Source organism: Octopus bimaculoides, chromosome 2, assembly GCF_046866305.1.
Source record: "Octopus bimaculoides isolate indiv1 chromosome 2, ASM4686630v1, whole genome shotgun sequence".
NCBI lineage: Eukaryota > Metazoa > Mollusca > Cephalopoda > Octopoda > Octopodidae > Octopus > Octopus bimaculoides.
The window spans coordinates 171,000,652-171,020,572 of record NC_142929.1 but is presented as its reverse complement, the minus strand read 5'-3'; the positions used below and the strand labels follow the sequence as shown (position 1 = coordinate 171,020,572).

The 19,921-nt window shown below is 39.1% G+C and overlaps 1 protein-coding gene across 1 annotated transcript; it reads right to left on the bottom strand.

The window, feature by feature from the left end:
- Positions 1-8,208: 8,208 nt before the first annotated feature.
- On the bottom strand, positions 8,209-16,793 carry LOC106876849 (nucleolar protein 16). Its single transcript, XM_014925570.3, has 5 exons — positions 16,552-16,793; positions 10,956-11,064; positions 10,504-10,594; positions 8,662-8,768; positions 8,209-8,430 (listed from the first exon to the last, which is right to left on the bottom strand). The coding sequence occupies exons 1-5, from the start codon at positions 16,656-16,658 to the stop codon at positions 8,251-8,253; spliced, it is 594 nt and encodes a 197-aa protein (XP_014781056.1). The 5' UTR covers positions 16,659-16,793; the 3' UTR covers positions 8,209-8,250.
- Between the last annotated feature and the right edge of the window lie 3,128 nt (positions 16,794-19,921).

The following is a 19,921-nucleotide window of genomic DNA, read 5'->3' as shown; positions in this document are numbered from 1 at the left end:
GCTAACCATTTTTTCTTTTCATACAAATTAACCTGAAATTGTCTCGTGAATTTCTTGTAAGTTCGCAAATTAGGTAAATTCGGTGTTGGTCTCCCATCATTTATAATTAATTGTTTTCCATGGAAGTCTCTTTTCGAAAAACTATTTCTTAAAATATCGTTTATAACACACATTTCACTCATTTCGAAAAAAGTAAAGCACGCGTAAATTGTAAGTGAATTAAAAAAAAACGTTAATTAAACTAATTGAAGATTAATTAGCTACTTCTGAAATAAGAAATATAATATATATAATATTTTTTTGTTTTCAGAACACTCCAAAAATATAATAGTGCAAACAGATGTTTTGGATAAAAAATTCAAACTTACACGCCAGGCTTGTCCAAGAATTATGGCTAATTATAGCAGTTCTAAAGAACTGATCCAGTTCCGGTCAATAAGTGGAACCAGCAACAATTCTACACTAACAAAGAGAGAGAGAGGGGGCCTCGGTTGGCATTAGGAAGGGCATCCAGCTGTAGAAACTCTGCCAAATTTAGATTGGAGCCTGGTGTTGCCATCCGGTCTCACCAGTCCTCAGTCAAATCGTCCAACCCATGCTAGCATGGAAAGCAGACGTTAAACGATGATGATGATGATGGCCAGCCTGATTAAATTACCAAGTCACTGATAGAGAGAGGAAGGGGGTACAAAATATTTCAAATGCGCTGTCTTAGCATATCTTTTAACAGGTCACTAAGAGAGAGAGAGAGAGAGAGGAAGGACAAACTAACAGAGATAGATATAGTTGACATGCAGCTTGTTTCATAGCATTGCCTACCCGATATATTTGTCGATAGAGAGAGGAAGGGGGTACAAAAGATATATGCTATCGGTCTTAGTATATCTTTTAACAGATCACTAAGAGAGAGGGAGGAAGGACAAACTAACAGACACAGATAGGAAGTGTTTACATGCGGTCTCCTCATCGCATAACTTACTAGTCACTAAATGAGGGGAAGGGAGACAGAATATTTCGAAGACAACTGGATAGATTTTCTTTGAAACAAAGTAAATATTTTATCTAATTTCCCAATAGAAATTACTGGACATGCGCTGCTTACTTTGCATTACTGAGACTGCACGCCACTGGTATGTACATATATATACCTTTGTTGGTAACAAAGGCCTCTCCCTCAGAGTAAAAGTCAGATTGTATGATGCCTGTGTGAAAACAGCCATGCTACACAGCAGTGAAACATGGGATGTGATTGCAGAGAACATGTGAAGGCTTGAAAGAAGCGAGTATGTTACACTGGATGTGCAATGTCATTGTGCATGTACAACAGAGTGAAAGCATCTTGCGAGAAAAATCGGGTGTAAGAGGTATCAGATGTGATGTGCAAGAAAGATGACTGCACTGGCATGGTCATGTGATGCATATGGGTGAGGACAGCTGTGTAAAGAAGCGCTGATCTCTAACTGTGGAAGAGGTAGACCCAGGAGGACATGGGATGAGGTGGTAAAGCTTGATCTTCAATTGTTGGGTCCTAAGGAAGTGATGATGCATGACTGGGACCTTTGGCAATTTGCTGTGCTTGAGAAGACCTGTCAAGCCAAGTGAAATTGTAGTCTTGGTCAGTGACGTGAAAACACCCGTGCCAGTTGCATGTAAAAGAAATCTACTGCACTCTTGGAGTGGTTGGTATTAGGAAGGGCATCCAGCTGTAGAAACCATGCTATATCAGACTGGAACCTGGTACAGCTCTTTAGGTTACCGGTTCCAATCAAACTAACTCATGGAAAGCAGATGTTAAATGATGATGATGATATATATATGCCTGGCTTCTTTCAGTCTCCATCTTCCAGATACACTTACAAAGCTTTGATTGACCCAGAGCTATAGCAGAAGATACTCGCCCAAGGTGCCATGCAGTCCCTAGCCAACCATGGATTTGGTACCTTCTGATATTAAGATGTCAATATTTCTATAATCATAACATCATGTCTAGATAATGGAATATATTTTACAGCAATGAAATAGTTTTGAATAATTGTAGTGCACCAAAAACAATACAAGGCATCATCCATTTCCCCAAGTTGGCATGGGGTTTGAACAGGTCTACTCCAGTACAATTTCGCTGTTGTGGTCCCTCATCACCTTTGTGAAAACTTGTATTTAATAGGAATCACTCCTTAAAATTATGGCTTTTAAGTGTTGATTTCTCAGCCCAAGAATTACAGCGTGATGTGCTGCTTGACTGGTCCCCCCTCTCTCTCTCTCTTCATATATATATATATATATATATATATATGATGATGATGATCTTTTCTCCCGCCATGCCTCTGTCTACCCCTCCATCCTCTCTCTCTCTCGTAGTTTTTCCTTAAGGTCTTCAGGTTCTGGCTATATATAAATGAGAAATCCATTCTAAATTATCTCAATCCCTTCTCTGCTGACATACTACAACTAAGTATCCAAGATGCAGATAAGATAGAGATTTTTATCTATTTACGGCCTCAAACATCTCATACCTTCGCGCTTTAGTCTGCCCCCTATTATTTATCTTGTTTCTCTCCATGAAATTCAATTGAATTCAGTTGTTGTCTTAAATTCATACTTATTCATTTTCTAAGCTTCCTAAATTCATGCTACGTTATATTCTATTCACCTAGAATTCATTGCTCCTTTAAAAATTACGATTTATGCATTGTTGTCTCTCAAATATTTAAAATCTACAATTAAGAGACCTATCTACTCGCTGACGGTAACCCGCCCTCCCACCCCCTCCACCGGAAGTTCATTCCTCTGTCATCCTGGGCTGTCTCCCGGAACCCATCTAGTGGCCTTGGCCATCCTCTCCCCTACCTTTGGGTAGCGCATTAAGTTTGAGAAATGTTTGCAGGTTGTAGGTACTGTTTTGCTTATGAATTCTTCCAATTGCAAGTTTTCTTTTCAGGTACACGACACTGCTTTTCCCCTTCCCAGGCTACAGGCCCACACCCCAAACACCCATACTGTTAGGATTGGCACTCTCAACGTCGGCACGCTGAAAGGTAGATCTGGTGAAATTGTTGAGATGCTTGAACGGAGACGCGTAGATATGTGCTGCATCCAGGAAGTAAGATGGAGAGGAGGTTCTACGAGGTTCCTCACAGGCAAAGAACACAGGTACAAGATTTTCTGGGCAGGGAACACTGACGGGGTCGGGGGCGTAGGAATACTTCTAGCGAAGAAATGGGTGGATAAGGTAATCGAGGTCGTTAGAGTAAGTGACAGAGTACTTAAGATCAGACTAGTGCTTCATCATAGATTAGCTACTGTCATCTCAGCCTATGCACCTCAACCGGGGCTACCAGATGGTCTGAAAGACCAATTCTATGACACCCTCTTGCAAACTACCTCGTCGACGAGTGACAGGGACCTTCTCTTTGTGGCTGGAGACTTCAACGGTCATGTCGGACGTCGTGCTGGAGGCTTCCATGGCATACATGGAGGCTATGGCTTCGGTTCCCGCAACGAGGAGGGAACCAGACTGCTGGAGTTCTGTGATGCAACCGATCTTATGGTCTGCAATACCAACTTCAGGAAACCTGCCAGTCACCTAGTCACCTACCGCTCCGGCAGACACTCTAGCCAAATCGACTACATCCTCGCCAGAAATAGGGAAAGAGGGCGGCTTATAAATGCCAAAACCTACCCTGGCGAAGAATGTACCCCACAACATAGATTAGTAGTTAGCGACTTTGGGATCAAGGCAAAATGGGTGCCCAGAATTAGACAGGCTTGGAGGAGAAGGGTGTGGAAGCTTAAAGACCCTGCAAACGGACAGAGACTTAGAGACAAGTTACTTGAAGCATTTAACGAAATAGAAGGGGATATAGCATCATACAACATGGAAGACAATTGGAGATTTCTGCGGGACAACCTGTTGAAAGCCACCGACCAGATTTGTGGGTAGTGTAAGGTCCCCTCCCGACCCAGAGTAACGTGGTGGTGGAACAAGGAGGTAGACAGGGCTATTAGACAAAAGAAACAGGCTTGGAAGGACTGGAAGAACGGTGGTAGCAGGGAATTGTACCAATGTGCCAGAAGGGAGGCTAGGCGACAGGTTTATTTAGCCAGAGGGGAAGCAGATAAGGAAAGATTTGCCAATGTTCTGCGCCGTGAGGACCAAAGACTCGAGGTATTTCGTGTTGCAAGACAGTGTAGGAGAGAGAATAGTGATGTTGTAGGAGAGAAATGTGTTCGCATGGATGATGGTACGCTTGCATTAAATGAGGATGCAAAGAAAGAGGTCTGGAGATGCCACTACGATAGATTGCTTAATAAAGAGAATGAATGGGAGAAAGAGAGCCTGCCGTATGTCGACCCAATAGAGGGACCAGCTATCCAAGTTGATAGTACCAGGGTAGATAAAGCAATTAAGAGTATGAAGACCGGGAAAGCCCCCGGCCCATCAGGATTCACTGCAGAGATGCTCAAAATATCTGGCAGTGTTGGCTATAGCCTAGTCACCCGTATTACGAACCAGGTGATACACGAAGGAGTCATACCCAATGACTGGTGTAGCAGCATCATAGTCAACTGCTACAAAGGTAAAGGTGACGCTTTAGATACAAATAATTACAGAGGCATCAAGCTGTTAGATCAGGTTATGAAAGTTACAGAGAGGGTCATAGCCCAACTAATTAGGGAGCGAATCAATTTAGATGAGATGCAGTTTGGGTTCGTGCCAGGTAAAAGCACTACTGATGCCTTATTTCTAGTGAGACAGTTGCAGGAGAAATACCTAGCTAAGGATAAACCTCTGTACCTGGCTTTCGTTGACATGGAGAAAGCCTTTGACAGGGTCCCCCGATCCCTTATCTGGTGGTCAATGAGGAAACTTGGGATAGAAGAATGGCTAGTGAGAGCTGTGCGAGCCATGTACAGAGATGCGGCCAGTAAGGTGAGGGTTGGAAATGAGTACAGCAATGAATTCCGGGTAGAGGTAGGGGTCCACCAAGGTTCCGTCCTCAGCCCCCTCTTATTTACCATAGTCCTCCAGGCAATCACAGAGGAGTTCAAGACAGGTTGCCCCTGGGAGCTCCTCTATGCTGATGACCTTGCTCTAATTGCGGAGTCACTATCAGAACTAGAGGAGAAGTTTCAGGTCTGAATTGAAGGGCCTTAGAGTCAACCTAGCTAAAACCAAAATCCTAATAAGTAGGAAGGTAGATAAAACACAAACCCCTTCAGGTAGATGGCCCTGCTCAGTATGTAGAAAAGGAGTAGGTAGTAACTCTATAAGATGTACCCGGTGCAAGCTATGGACACATAATAGGTGCAGCAACATCAAAGGCAGGTTAACTAGCAAGTTAGTTTTTGTTTGTGTCAGATGTTCAGGTGCAATAAAGACTGTAAACAAACAGGAAACAACTTCTATCTCATTCCAGGGTGAAAAACTAGAGGTAGTCGATAGCTTCCGCTATCTGGGCGACCAAGTTAGTAGTGGGGGTGGGTGCGCTGAAAGTGTAGCTGCTAGAATAAGAATAGCCTGGGCAAAGTTTAGAGAGCTCTTACCCCTGCTGGCGACAAAGGGACTCTCACTCAGAGTAAAAGGCAGACTGTATGATGCATGCGTACGAACAACCATGCTACATGGCAGTGAAACATGGGCTGTAACTGCTGAGGACATACGTAAGCTCGCAAGGAATGAAGCCAGTATGCTCCGTTGGATGTGTAATGTCAATGTGAATACCCGTCAGAGTGTAAGTATCTTGAGAGAAAAGCTGAACATTAGAAGCATCAGTTGTGGCGTGCAAGAGAGACGATTGCGCTGGTATGGACATGTGGTGAGAATGGATGAGGATAGCTGCGTGAAAAAGTGCCACACCCTAACAGTTGAGGGAACCCGTGGAAGAGGTAGGCCCAGGAAGACCTGGGCTGAGGTGGTGAGGCAAGACCTTCGTACATTGGGCCTCACCGAGGCGATGACTACTGACCGAGACCTTTGGAAATGTGCTGTGCGTGACAAGACCCGGCAAGCCAAGTAAGATCATTGCCAGTGCCCCTGGACTGGTTCTTGTGCGGGTGGCACATGAGATGCACCATTTTGAGCGTGGCCGTTGCCAGTACCGCCTGACTGGCTCCCGCAGGATTTTCGAGCGAGATCGTTGCCAGTGCCCCTGGACTGGCTTGTGCGGGTGGCACATAAAAGACACCATTTCGAGCGTGGCCGTTTTCGTGCGGGTGACACGTAAAAGCACCCACTACACTCTCTGAGTGGTTGGCGTTAGGAAGGGCATCCAGCTGTAGAAACTCTGCCAAATCAGACTGGAGCCTGGTGTTGCCATCCTGTTTCACCAGTCCTCAGTCAAATCGTCCAACCCATGCTAGCATGGAAAGCGGACGTTAAACGATGATGATGAATCACATATCTGTATTGTTGTAGTCAACTCTATGGCCAATTTTGTTGATGCCCATTTTTTCCCTCTTGGCTCACTCACTCTGCTCTGTCATACATTATACTCGCCTCATTTCTATCCAGCTTGTTGGGTCTTAAGGAAGTGATGATGCATGACTGGGACCTTTGATGCCCTTCACTCAGTGAGAAGCAACCTTTATTGTCAGCAGAATAGTTACCTGAACTTTTTTAAACCCCTCTGAATGCAATCACCTCCACAGCTGATCATATGAAGTCCTATCGACTTGCTAGTATCACACTACTGTAGGTTGCATTGAGTACACAGTATCCATTTCTTACTGACTCATTTTCAACATAGTAAGCAAGACAACCACCCAGACGGTAGTCAAGTTTTCTTTCTTACTAATTAAAACTTTCAACTCTGCTTGGTTGACTTTAAGCCTCTTGATTCTCAATCTTGGTGCCATCTTTGAAGCATTTCCTTCAATTCTTTAACTATGACAACTAAGTTGTTGGCATAGACGAATTCTCATGGATAAGAGAGGGCCTGAGAACCAAACATTGATTCCAAACTACATGCACAAGCTAAATAGGGAAGCCTCTGAGTGGTTGCTTAACCTACAAGAAAAAGTATCCAAATCTCCCCCTACTGTACAAAGTGAGGCAGAATACATCAATGTAGTTTTCAATAAACTCTAAAAACAAGACTGAACAGTCATGGCTGATTAACTGCCACTTAGCTGACAACACCCTTCTTTATGGCTTACAGTTTTCTTAGCAGCTATGAGTCTACAGAGCAAGGTTATCATATCAAAATCCTTTTCCCAGTCAAAAAATGCAAGACAGAGTGGCTTGCTCTAAGAGAAATAATTATTGATCTTAGCTAAGAGAATGTCATTAAACCTCATTGTGTATTAACTCTTTCTCACTGCTTCAATTTGATCTATCAACTTGATGCATCTTTGCCAACCCAAATTACCAAGTGAGGTAACAAGCTCCTAGTCTATCAATCAACAAACAGCCCAGACATGTTTACATAGAGAACCAGAAACACCACCAGATGAATGAGCCTTTCATTTACAAATACCAAACAAAATCAAGAAGCCCAGTTGTACTTTAATGATGGACTGCAAGTAACATCACTAGCAAAAGCTACTGTTTACAATCTGCAAATGAACACATGTAAATAAGGAAATGCAAAATCACTCACATCCAACCACACACACACAACAGGCTTCTTCTGGAACAGGGCCATAGAAGACACTTGTCCAAGACATCATGCAATAGAACAAATCTCTGAAAGATTTTATAGTCAATCATAAACACTTAGAAAAGTCTCAAGACTGAAAAAGTATTTTTGTAAATATAATGTATAAATAGGCATACTACATATAGACCTTGCCAGTGCCATGTAAAAAGCACCCAGTCCACTTTGGTAGGTGGTTGGCATTAAGAAGGGCATCCAACTATAAAAACCATCTAAAAACACAGTAAAGCCTGAGTGCAGTCCCCTGGCTTGCCAGCTCCTGTTGAACCAACTGTAGCCAGCATTGAAAGCAGACATTAAATGATGATGTTGATATATTTATACACACAATGAGCTTTCAGTTTCTATTAGTAAATCTACTCAGAAATGTTATAGTTAACCTGGGATATATAAGGTACTCGCCCAAAAGTGTGACCGAACCTGGAACCACATCATTGGGAAGCAAGCTTCTTAACCACACAACCAAGATCAAATAAAATTCTTTATAACTGGTGCTCCAGCATAACCACAGCCAATGATTGAAATTAGCAAAAAAGAATATAATAAATAAAACTAATTATTATTTTTTTTATTTGTACATCATTTAAGATTGAGCTTATGTCTCTATTTCCAGCTCTGTTTTTGTTGCTGTGTCCATTTCCATCGTTGCTTTCCCTGAATTCCTTGATGCTAAATATTTTTTATATTGCTTTTCCATATTTTTAAATTTGTTTATCTTTTTCTTAATTTGATTTGGTGTATCTTGATAATAGTTCCTGTAATCTCTTGCCATTTTCTGTGAAAAAAAAAAAGAAATTAATATGAGATATAAAGACCTGAACACATACAAAAAAAAAAAAATCCCATTAAATGACGATTAACTAAAAGAAAATAAGTAGCACTTGTTCTACAAAGCTTGCCATCTTATAAAAATATAGAATTTATTCTGAAATCATCAATCATAGATTTGGTTAATCCAGAAGTATCTAACATTTTGAGAGAAATGACAATAAACTAGTTTACTCACTTCATAGTCTTCCCCATATTTTTCCATCATTAGTACACAGTATTTGACTTCTTCTTCTGGCATGGATTTTGGCCGTTTTTCTGCTTGATTTGCTTCTTCTTCTAAACCTATCAACCAGGGAGAAAGGAAATGATCATATACAAAGGTTTGAAATTTAGGGAGGTGAGACACCCACCTTCAAGAGATTTTATTCAAAAATATATAAGTTTAGTACTGGTTTTGTCAAATGACAGAAGTTTTACCATTTTCGGTATAAAAGGGACGTAACTCAGCGCAACTATTTACACTGGTACATACAAAAAAACTAATATACAAATGAACGTGCGCACGCGGCTCCCCTGCGTGTATATGTATCAACGATTATATCACCGCCAATAGTTGACTGATACTTTATTGGCCCAAGAAGGATGAAAAGCAAAATTGACCTCTGCAGGATTTAAAGGCATTTTGGGTTGATGCTAATAATTGTACACTTAAAATTATCAATACAGCTCTGAATTTGTTTTTGGTCAACTCAGATCTATACATATGTCATCATTATGCTGACAACAACTGCAACACGAAAACCATGCATTTATTTAAATCAAACAGTTTATGTTCATCACTTCAAGACAACTAGCAACATTTATACATTTTTAGAGCCACTAAATGCATTTAGTATTTGTTCTTTTGTAGCTGAGATTAAACTTAACTTAAAGACTTTAAAAAATTACAAAACACCAGTGGATAATAAATCCAGTGTAGTTGAGTTATAGTAGGGACCTAAATAAAGACTCATTATGTGGTGTATACTAAGCTTGGTGAGTCCATCTTCCTCTTCTCCAAGAAATACCAAGTCTAGTTGAATTCACACAGCATACTAGTGAAATATTTGTTGGTTTTAGTATTGTTAATTGCATAAGGTACATAACCAGTACCAGGATGTGTAATGACTTCTTAATCAATACTCTGACACAGGCATTCAAGATACTCGTCATTACTTAACGTCTGCTTTCCATGCTGGCATGGGTCGGACAGTTTGACAGGAGTTGGCTAGGCTGAAGACTGCACCATGCTTCATTGTCTGTTTTGACATGGTTTTTATGGCTGGATGCCCTTTTTACAAGGCACCAGCACAGACGAGGTCAAGATCTCATTCTCAGGAAATCAACGAATAGCCAAGATAGCTGTCATCTGTTTAATCATCTACTTCAGCTGTTGAATTTGTATATTTTCATGGTGAGGAATAAGATTCCACTTTGATAAATTATTTATGAATGCAAATAAATCCTAAATGCTTAACTCTGGTTTCACCAAACTAAACATGAGAGAGAAACCACAATTTTTAAGTAAAAATAGACTTTTAAGAATAATATTTCTACATGTCTTGCCCAGAAAAAGAACAAAGTATTTATAGTTGATTTTTAGCTCATAACCCAGGAGCTAGTAATCCAATCCCATATACACTTAATGATTTAACATCTTTAAACTAATATATGTAGCAGAAGACTAAATGATGATTTGGTGGAACACAAACAGTGAGAATTATCACACTAATAATGGAATGGTCAGCTTTCAAAATATTCAAACTATCCAAGTTTATTTCTTTATTGCCCACAAGGGGCTAAACATAGAGGGGACAAACAAGGACAGACAAAGGAATTAAGTCGATTACATCGACCCCAGTGCGTAACTGGTACTTAATTTATCGACCCCGAAAGGATGAAAGGCAAAGTTGACCTCGGCGGAATTTGAACTCAGAACGTAACGGCAGATGAAATACTGCTAAGTATTTCGCCCGGTGTGCTAACATTTCTGCCAGCTCGCCGCCTTCCAAATTGACAACAAAAAGAAGTTATTAACCTTTTACAACAAATTCTTTTCTACGAGGTTTCTTTGTTGTTTTATCCACTTCCATCGTTTCAGCTTCAAGGCTTCGATAACCCATGATATCCTAAAAATCAAATTTCACATCAATAATTTTGGAAATTCAAGCAACAAAATATACTGAATAAAAAGAAGAAAAAAAGTACTTTAGTAATTAAGCAAAAATAAAATTGAAGATGCTTTACTGCTTTTAATACTAATGAATTAAAATTCCTCTAAGTTCTATGATACAAACTTCCTGTTCTTAAATTGTCCTAAAACTTTCCATTACAATTTCATGCTAATTTGTGTCCTAGACACTAGCTTAATAATGACAAAGTTATTTTTCTAAATACTTATTAATTTCAAATTTAATCTGAAACACAGAAATAATGCAACAAAAAGGTGAAGTTGATGAAGTTTTGAAAAGAAAAGATGATCAGGCATACCTTTACATTTGGAATAGGCAGTGTTTTATTAGGATCAAAACAAAGTCCCATGTCTTCAAAGTTGCTTTGTGAAGATTTACCCTTGTCCCAGAATTTCTTTATCAAAGCACTAGTGAATAAAAATAAGATTTTTAAAAAAATGAATTAAAACAATGGATTTAATTTTAAAGATACAGTCATAACAATATCAAAATGAAAGCAACAACATAATCTAATAAATTTAGTATAAATCCAATCAAGATTAAACTGAAGAAATCACTGAAATTTCTATTTTGCTCCTCCATAAATCTCATTCAGAGAGGAAAGATTTAACTCCTGGGCAGTAATAAAGCTTAAGTGATGGGATAGTTTGATTCCTCAAACAAGTGAAATCATGGAGTTTACCACCCAAGAATATTGAATACAAAGTACTTCACAGACCACCCAAAAAAACTCTACAATTCCACTTATTCTTCACCCTGGACTGGTACTTTCTTTAGTTAATCACAAAAGGAGAAAAAGTAAAGCAAACCTCAGTAGGATTTCAACTCACAACACTAAGAGCCAGAACAAATACTTTGAGGCATTTTATGTGTTCTATCGATATACCTGTTGATATATTGAAAATGTTAGGCTATGTACGTTTTATGCTAATTACTCCCATAGTAAATCGGTTTGTAGATATTTAGATGTCCAGATCAACCCATGCAAAAACTATGGTCAAAAATGTTCCATTCATAGCCATCCATCCTTTTTTTAGAAAGTAAATCTAAGACTACATCTTCCTTTTTACATTTATAATAATAGAATGTGATCTGACAGAGTTGGATGCTATTTCTACCTCATCAAGTGACTGCATTTTGATTGCTCAACAGAACATGCACTTTAGCCCCAGGTCAGCCCTGAAAGAGTAGATAATCAAGGACAATCCAGCAATGACCACTTCATCTTTTTTTCTTTAACCCTTTAATGTTCAGATTACTCTGTTAAATGTAATGCCTTTTCACTCAAATTGTTTTGAATTAATCATGCATTATCTCATTGCTTTGAAATCTCAATGATGTGATTATTTAATTTTAGAATGTCAATGTGGGTTTGGTGTGAGAGGCTAGATATCGCTATTTTGAATATAAAACATGTAGAATATTTGGGCCGGATATGGCCGGTTTAAACACTAAAGGGTTAAAGATGGTTAGGCATGGGATAAAAGATATTCACCATGTATTTCACGATAGTCAAATTGTGTCTTGTTCATTAACAGGTTATTTAACCCTAGGTCAAACCTGATCAAGCAGGCTTATGATCAAAGACACTCCAACCATGACTGGCCAAATTTTTTCAAACAGTGCATCTTGGACATTTAGAAACCCAAATTACACACATAACATTGTGACCATTCAATACATATAAATATATCTGGATGTGAATGTGTATGTATGTGAGTGAAAGGTGACAAAAATAAATTATAAGGATGATGGTGAAAATAAACGAGAGGTAAGACACATTTTTCATGTTTGTTGCACACACACGTCTTTGCTAGTATATACACAGTGAAGCTTTACAATAGTGTCGTATTTGTATCGATTGCTATTTTCCAGTAAATATTGGTGCCTTGTTGTACCACTCATCTGTATTTTTATGTATATATAAATATATATACTGTCATCATGATCCTTTAAAGTCTGTTTTCCATGCTGGCATGGGTTGAACAGTTTGACCAGAGCCAGCAAGCTGGAGAGCTGCATCAGGTTCTATTCTGATTTGACTTGGCTTCTACAACTAAATGCCCTTGCCCATCCTAATGTGAACCATGTTACAGTGTGTGCTGGGTGCTTTTAAAATGACACTGCATGAGCATATATATATATATTAGTGTTTCTGTATCCACTCTCTCTTCAATACCACATGACCATCCTGTTTCTCTTTCCATCTTGATCACTGACCTCTTCACTCATGTTTGCTTCAAGCTCTCACCTTAGCATTTAGCTTCAGCCCTGGGTTCATCTTATTTCTCTACCTTCCTTCCATTCTTCCACCTTTCTTTTCTTTTCAAGTCCTATAGTTCATTATATTCCATTAGCATTACTTCTACGCATATCTTAATGCGGTCTCATAGTCATAAGGCCTTTGTTTGTACACACACACATACTGTCTGTGTCATTTTCCATTATGTCTAGTCTTGCTTTGTTGTCGTAGCGGACGTTAAACGATGATGAAACATCCTTATAATTTATTTTCATCACCTTTGGCTCACAGTTTTTTGCTGTTGATGCCACCAAAATGAATGATCTTATCATTAAAGTTACAAAATTGTTATGAGTTTTGGACTACAACAGATGAGGGAAGAGCATGTCCATATCTTGCATGTGATGGTTGTAAATATCAGTTTCATACAAGCTTTATCCTCTATGTTTAGCCTCCATGAAGCAGATATATAATCAAAATGCTCCAGACAATGAACTGACAGGATCATTATGAGCAGGCATGGCCATATGATAAGAAGTTTGCCTCCCAACTTCAAAGTCTCAAGTTCAGTCCCACTGTGTGGCACATTGGGTAAGTGTTTCTATTATAGCTCCAGACAGACCAAAACCTTGTGGGTGGATCTGGTAGACGGGAATTGAAGGAAGCCCATTGTATACTATGCATAAATGTATGTATGTGTGTGTATGCTACTGTCTCCTTTTCTTAACTTCATGTGATAGCTGTAAACCAATGCCACTGTCAAGCAAGCTGTCCATTTCCAATCATCATCATTTAACATGCGTTTTCCATATTGGTATAGACAGCTTGACAGGGACTGTGAAGGTCAGGGGTTACACCAAGTTCCATAGTTTGCTTTGGCTTCTATGGTTGAATGCACTTCCTAACACCAACCACTTTACAGATAGATTGGTTTAAATGGTACAGCAACAGATTAGGTCCCTTGCAATATCTTTCCCAGCTCTTTGTGTTTTTGGGTGGACAACTTGATCTAACATCTGGTTTAACCCCACCACCCAGTCCTTGGGTGTCTTTAGTAGAATTAGCAGTCACATTTAGGCCAGGCCTGGACTTTGGTTTGAGAGTAATTTCCTCTCTACCTTTTACCAGTGTTGGAGACTCTGAAAAAATATAAGGATCATGGGTGATGCCCTTCCATTTATAGGCGGTAAAATCATCAATTCAACATCTACTTGTGCATGCTGAAAAGGATCAGACAGAATTTGTTAGGGTAAAATTTCTATGGCTGAATGCTCTTCCTGTAGCCAATTCTCACCTGTTTCCAAGCAAAGTAATACTTTCCTATGACCACACGCATTTTTCACAGAAGATTGGAAATGTGCATCACTTGCATGGTGATGCGCACTTATTACTTATTACTATCATATAATTTCAAGACAAAAGTGCACACAATAAATAAATGTGTTAGGAAGGGCATCCAACTGTAAAACCCCCACCAAAACAGACATTGAAGCCTAGTGCAGTCTTCTGCCTTGCCAGCCCCAATCAAACCATCCAACCCATGCCACTCACAAAGCTTAATTCAGCCCAGGTTATAGAAAACACTTGCCCATGGTGCTCTGCAAAAGGAACCGAAACCACTTAGTTGGGAAGTAAGCTTCTTAAACACAGTCATGCCTGAACCTAAAAGTGAAAAAAATAAAGACATGTCCATCCCAACTATTTTCAGACAAGCATCTAGGATTTATAATACCCAATTTGTTCTCCCTTTGCTTTAAAATAGTAGGATGCTATTTGAGGGATATTTAGTTGCTATCTCAAGTAGATCAAGCGTCTTTGGTTATTGAATGGTTGCAAAGAGCAGACTTTTCTGATTGCTTAAGTATACTTGATTTCATTGAGTGATTTTCGCCTTAAATTTAAGAAGGAAAAAAAAGTTAGGTTAACGGTGTTGTTTAATTAAGGGTCAGTCTTGTGCTGGTAGATCTACGATCAAAAGCTTTCCAGCAGTGACTAAGATAACATTATCCAATATATCCTTCTTAAAGCTAGGCGGGTGTGATGTGAAAAGGATTTGATTGCTATATCTAGCAGGTTGAATGACCATGAAGAAGCTGTTTGGATGACTCGTCTTGCAGTATTTCTCATGGAGGAGGAGGGGAGGTTAAGAGACAAGTTGCCAAGCTTAATAAAATTAAGACAGCTTAAAACTTTTTTAAATTGTTCCACCATCATAGTGAAGAAAGAATTATACTATGGATGCAAACTATTTTTTCATCTAATTAATAAAAAGGGTGAGGGGCAAATATTTCACTAATATTTTAAGGGGAGTGCTGGTATGTCATTTTGAAAACCACTAGTCTCAAAACAATTACAGTTTAGCCGTAGGCCAATCTGGATCCAATAACGATATTTAATGCTGGTACTCATGTACGTTAGAGTTCCATTAATAAATGTCTCATTCAAGTCTAATATTTTGATTACCTCCCTTTGATTCTTCCAAGGACCTTTATAGTACATGAATACTTCTACATTAAATTTTTAAAAATACATCTTCGAAATTTTTTCAAATTGGAAACCCATGGGGTAAATGTCCATCAATATATATGGTATAGCTAGTTAATTGCCCTCTTCTCTGGTTTTCTCAATAATGAATACCGTTTTAAATATAATTTTGTAAAGATACGTTTAGGAAGTTGTAGGTTGCAATCACGTTGAATTTAGTTGGTTTATTTTTTTCTGAAAGGAAAGAACTTCTTGTGGGCGGAGGTAAAGAATACGTATACCACTCGTTTTCGGCGTAACAAAAACCCTAACCATTAACACCGGGTGTACGTATTCTTTACTTTCGCCCTTCATGTGTTTAACGATCCAGCAACTTCTAATTACTATTCACAACGTAAAACAAGGAGCCTAATTTCTGGGACAAACATGCATACGGTTACAACTCCAAATACTTTTTGGTACTACTAAAGCAGCGCGGACCCGAACGTCGATCCTAACCCTAACCCTAAACACGTATTCATTTGCACACGCGGGTTAGGGATAGGGATAGGGTGTACTACTAAAGCAGCGCGGACCCGAACGCGCAGTCGCGCTAGCTAGTCTTGAGTGGTCGATCCTAACCCTAACCCGCGTGTGCAAATGAATACGTATTTAGGGTTAGGATCGACCACTCACGACTAGCTAGCGCGGACGCGCGACTGCGCGTTCGGGTCCGCGCTGCTTTAATAGTACCTATTTTTTTTACAATCAGTAAAGGAAATGGGAGTTAACAAGAAGACGTTCCCCTGGGTCGCTTATAGTGTCAATCACTACGTTCCCGAGCTCAACCACTCGAACCTTAGTGTACCCACAGTTCCTACAACCGCCGTCACTCGAGCCTTGGTGTAACCCTTGTTCCAAATACCCATATCAATCACTGTTTACAGTATGTAAGACAACTTAAGGTAGAAATAGCAATTAAATTTCTCGCAAACATCACTCTTTATAATACAGACCAATATATCCTTAAAAGACAGGAATGTTATAGCTACAATGCTTTTAACGAAGGCTGACTGCGTGCTAAACAATAATAAATTAAGAAATTCGCCAACATCGGGAGTCATTTGTCGACGTTTTATGAAGAGAGAATATTCTCCACGTGGTGTATCAAAGAAAACGAGACACTTACCAATCAATATTGGGCATTTTCTTCCTTTTCTTATTTTCCTTTCTTCGGTTAACATTATATTTATAATTATGCTTCGAACGGACTTTTCGGCCAACACCTTTAGGCATGTTTACTGCTCTATTGTGACTTAAATGTTAGAACAATTAATGTTTAATATGAATCCAGTGACGAGCGAGCAAAAAACAAACAAGTTTTCAAACCGGAAGTAATATTAGGAGCGTGTTCATGGTGAACGGAAATAATTCCACAGTAAAGAAATGTCATGTGTGAGTTAAGAAAAAAAGAATCGTAGAAAAGAAATGTTATATTTCATTTAATAACCATAGATGAGATAAATAAAAATATATATTTCAAGAAGCTTATAACTAACAAATCGATTTAATTTAAGCACAATTTCAACAAAATTTAAATGTGAGAAAAATATGTTTTATTCATTATCTTAAGGAAAACAATGAAACAAAAGCTTCCTTAATTTTTTTTTCCCTAGAATTCGTTTACCTAACTTCTGAAATAATCTTTTCTCCGACATACACAAGGTCAGAATTTTAGAAATGATGGATTGTAGTCGATTAACTCTACAACGGCAAATTATGGGAATAAAAATGCGAGATTAGATTGATTGAAATGAGATATAACTCATTAATTGTATATGTAAAAAAATATTTTTTAATCATTGAAAATTTTCGTATCTTGAAGAAAAATTATTTTTATCGTTGACCCGGTTTTAGAATAAAATCATTTCCCTTGTGTTGTTAACCTGGAAGAGCGACACAAATTATTTGAGTTTCTATTGTTTTCCAAATAGAATAAATGGAAACAAAAATTGCTTCCAACCACTTGTCTCTGCCATTTATGAGAAAACGAAGTATATATTTCTTATAAATAGGTAGTTATTCGTAATTGGGACTGTTTGTTCTAGTTCAACCCTGATCGTGCTGACGTATGATCAAACACATTCACATCGTGATTATCCCATGCATTTAAGCCTTTGTAGGACAACATTATGTAATGTAAGCTTCTTTTATCAATAGTATAAGATTTGAGGGAGATCTGAATGTTCATTTGTCGCAAGTTCAGCGATTGCTGAACTTGGAAATCTCACACCTTGTCACGCAATGAGAAAAATATGTTACCATTACAAAAAAAAAAGATTAAATAAATAAAAATAGAAAAAATGCTACAGGGTTTATAGACAAAAGTAAACGGCCGATATTTTATAAGTGTTTTTGGTCGCCTCAAAATTTGTTAAAGGCAAAATTCTAGTATTTCCAGTTGTTATATAATTGAGGGCGTGTGCATGCTGCCTTTTGTCTTTTATGAAATGTTGTGTTGATGACAACACTGATGACGATGATGATGATCGTATTTTTTCTTCACTACAAAACCTTGTAAAACAATTTAGCCATAAGAAAAGAGAAGATGGATTTAATATGGATTTGTGGAGCCTAGTAACTGTTTAAAGGATCGTGAGTTCGATGGAAGTTCACATCCATAGAACTTGAGAAAGATTTGGTTGCTACTTCTAGAAGGTTGAGAAACCACATAAGATTTTCTTGTGTGCTGTTCTCGTGGGGACAAACATTCACGACTTCCGTTGTGTCTAGCAATCGAGGAACAAGATCCGAGCAGTATATAAATCAAAGTATAGAGTATTATAGATCTGATCTTATCAATTGGTTTCCCGCCGGATAAACGAACGATTATCGAATAAACACGCTCTTCAGAGACTGTAAATATATATATATATATATATATATATATATATATATATATATATATATATATATATATGAAGTGTTGAAAATGCACTGGGTTTCGTTTAGATTTTTTTGTTTTAAAGATTTAACTGGTTTCAGACAGACGTAGAGTGCGGCATAGTTCCACGTCTTTCTATCTCTACTTTTAAAAATCAGAGAAATCTGTGAAACCGGTTACGCCTTTAAAATTTTTTTAAATAGAAAAAATCTAAACGAATCTCAGTGCACATTAAACTTCGTTTATATATATTCTCTACTCGTGTGGAACAAAATAACTTTGTCTATATATATATATATATATATATATATATATATATTCTTTTATTTGTTTCAGTCATTTGACTGCGGCCATGCTGGAGCACCGCCTTTAGTCGAAGAAATCGACCCCAGGACTTATTCTTTGTAAGCCTGAACTTATTTTATCGGAATCAACAAAGGGGATTGTCTCTTTTTGGTTATCGATTGCCGATGTCAACAATGGGGGTTGTGTCTCTTTGTCTATTGATCACCCGTGGGTTTCAATAGGCTAGCAGGAATTTCCTAAAATGTAAACGCGGTCCGAAGACCTCCGTTCTGAAATTCAGGATGTTTCCTGGGTCGAGGGAGTCCTTTAGAATCCTCACCCGTTCCGCTATGCATAATTCAAAGTGGTTGATTCCGTTAATGTAGGGACCTGGATTCTCCATGATGTATATGGAATCCTTTCGTCTATTAGCTGCCATACATGGCTGGCTAATGACGTGACGAATCTCCTTTCCGGTATCCTGACGGAGGATCTGTGGTTGGAGAGGCGTCGTTTGAACGAGTTCCCGGAACAGCCGATGCATCTCCGTAGTCGCTTGTTGGCGGTGGTGCATCTGTTGGTGTTGGCGTCACTGTCGCCGCTGTTGCTGGGACTGGCGCTGTTGCTGCTGGCGTTGCTGGTGCTGACGCTGCTGGTGCTGGAATCACTGGAGGTGGCGATGGTGTTGGTCCCGCCACTGCCGATGTTGGCAAAGGTGCCGTTGTTATGGCTATCACCATTGATGGAGGCGCTATCATTGCAGTTGTAGATATCATTGATGTTTCTGCTGTTATTTCCGTTAGGGATACTGACGTCGCTGTTATTGCTGTTATTGCTGGCGATGGTACTGCCTCTGCTGCTATTGGAACTGTCGGGCCTGCTGCTGTAGACGTAGCCGTTAGGTAAGCTGCTGTTGTCGTTAGGGGTACTGCCATTGCTGTCATTAATGTTGTCGCTGGCGATGGTGCTGTTGGTTCTGTTTGCGTTTCTGCTGTTGCTAGTATTGGTACTGACGTCCCTGCTAGTGTGGTCGCCGTTAGAGGAGCTGCTGATATTGCTGTTGCTGTTAGGGTCGGCCAATACCTCAGCTTTACAGACAACTCCCTTGGTTTCGCAGTGGCCCTTCACTGGGCATCTGTTGCGGTCCCTGCATCAACATCCTGCCTCCGCTCGTGGTGTAGAGGTGCTAACTAGAATGCTCTTAATATTGGGGGCATAGCTAAAAGAGACCTGGAGGTTGTGCCTGTTGAAAATGAGTCCGTAGCTATGTGAACTAGTGAAATGTTTATTAACTTAAGGAATATCCTACCTACAGACGTTATGTTAGAAG

What these genes read in the sequence shown, in the direction of transcription:
- LOC106876849 (XM_014925570.3), bottom strand. Translation starts at nt 16,658, where the DNA reads ATGCCTAAAGGTGTTGGCCGAAAAGTCCGTTCGAAGCATAATTATAAA. An exon ending in TGCCTATTCCAAATGTAAAG is followed by an intron (nt 10,595 to 10,955) that starts GTATGCCTGATC and finishes TTTGATTTTTAG; the next exon opens with GATATCATGGGTTATCGAAG. An exon ending in AAAAGAATTTGTTGTAAAAG is followed by an intron (nt 8,769 to 10,503) that starts GTTAATAACTTC and finishes CCTGGTTGATAG; the next exon opens with GTTTAGAAGAAGAAGCAAAT.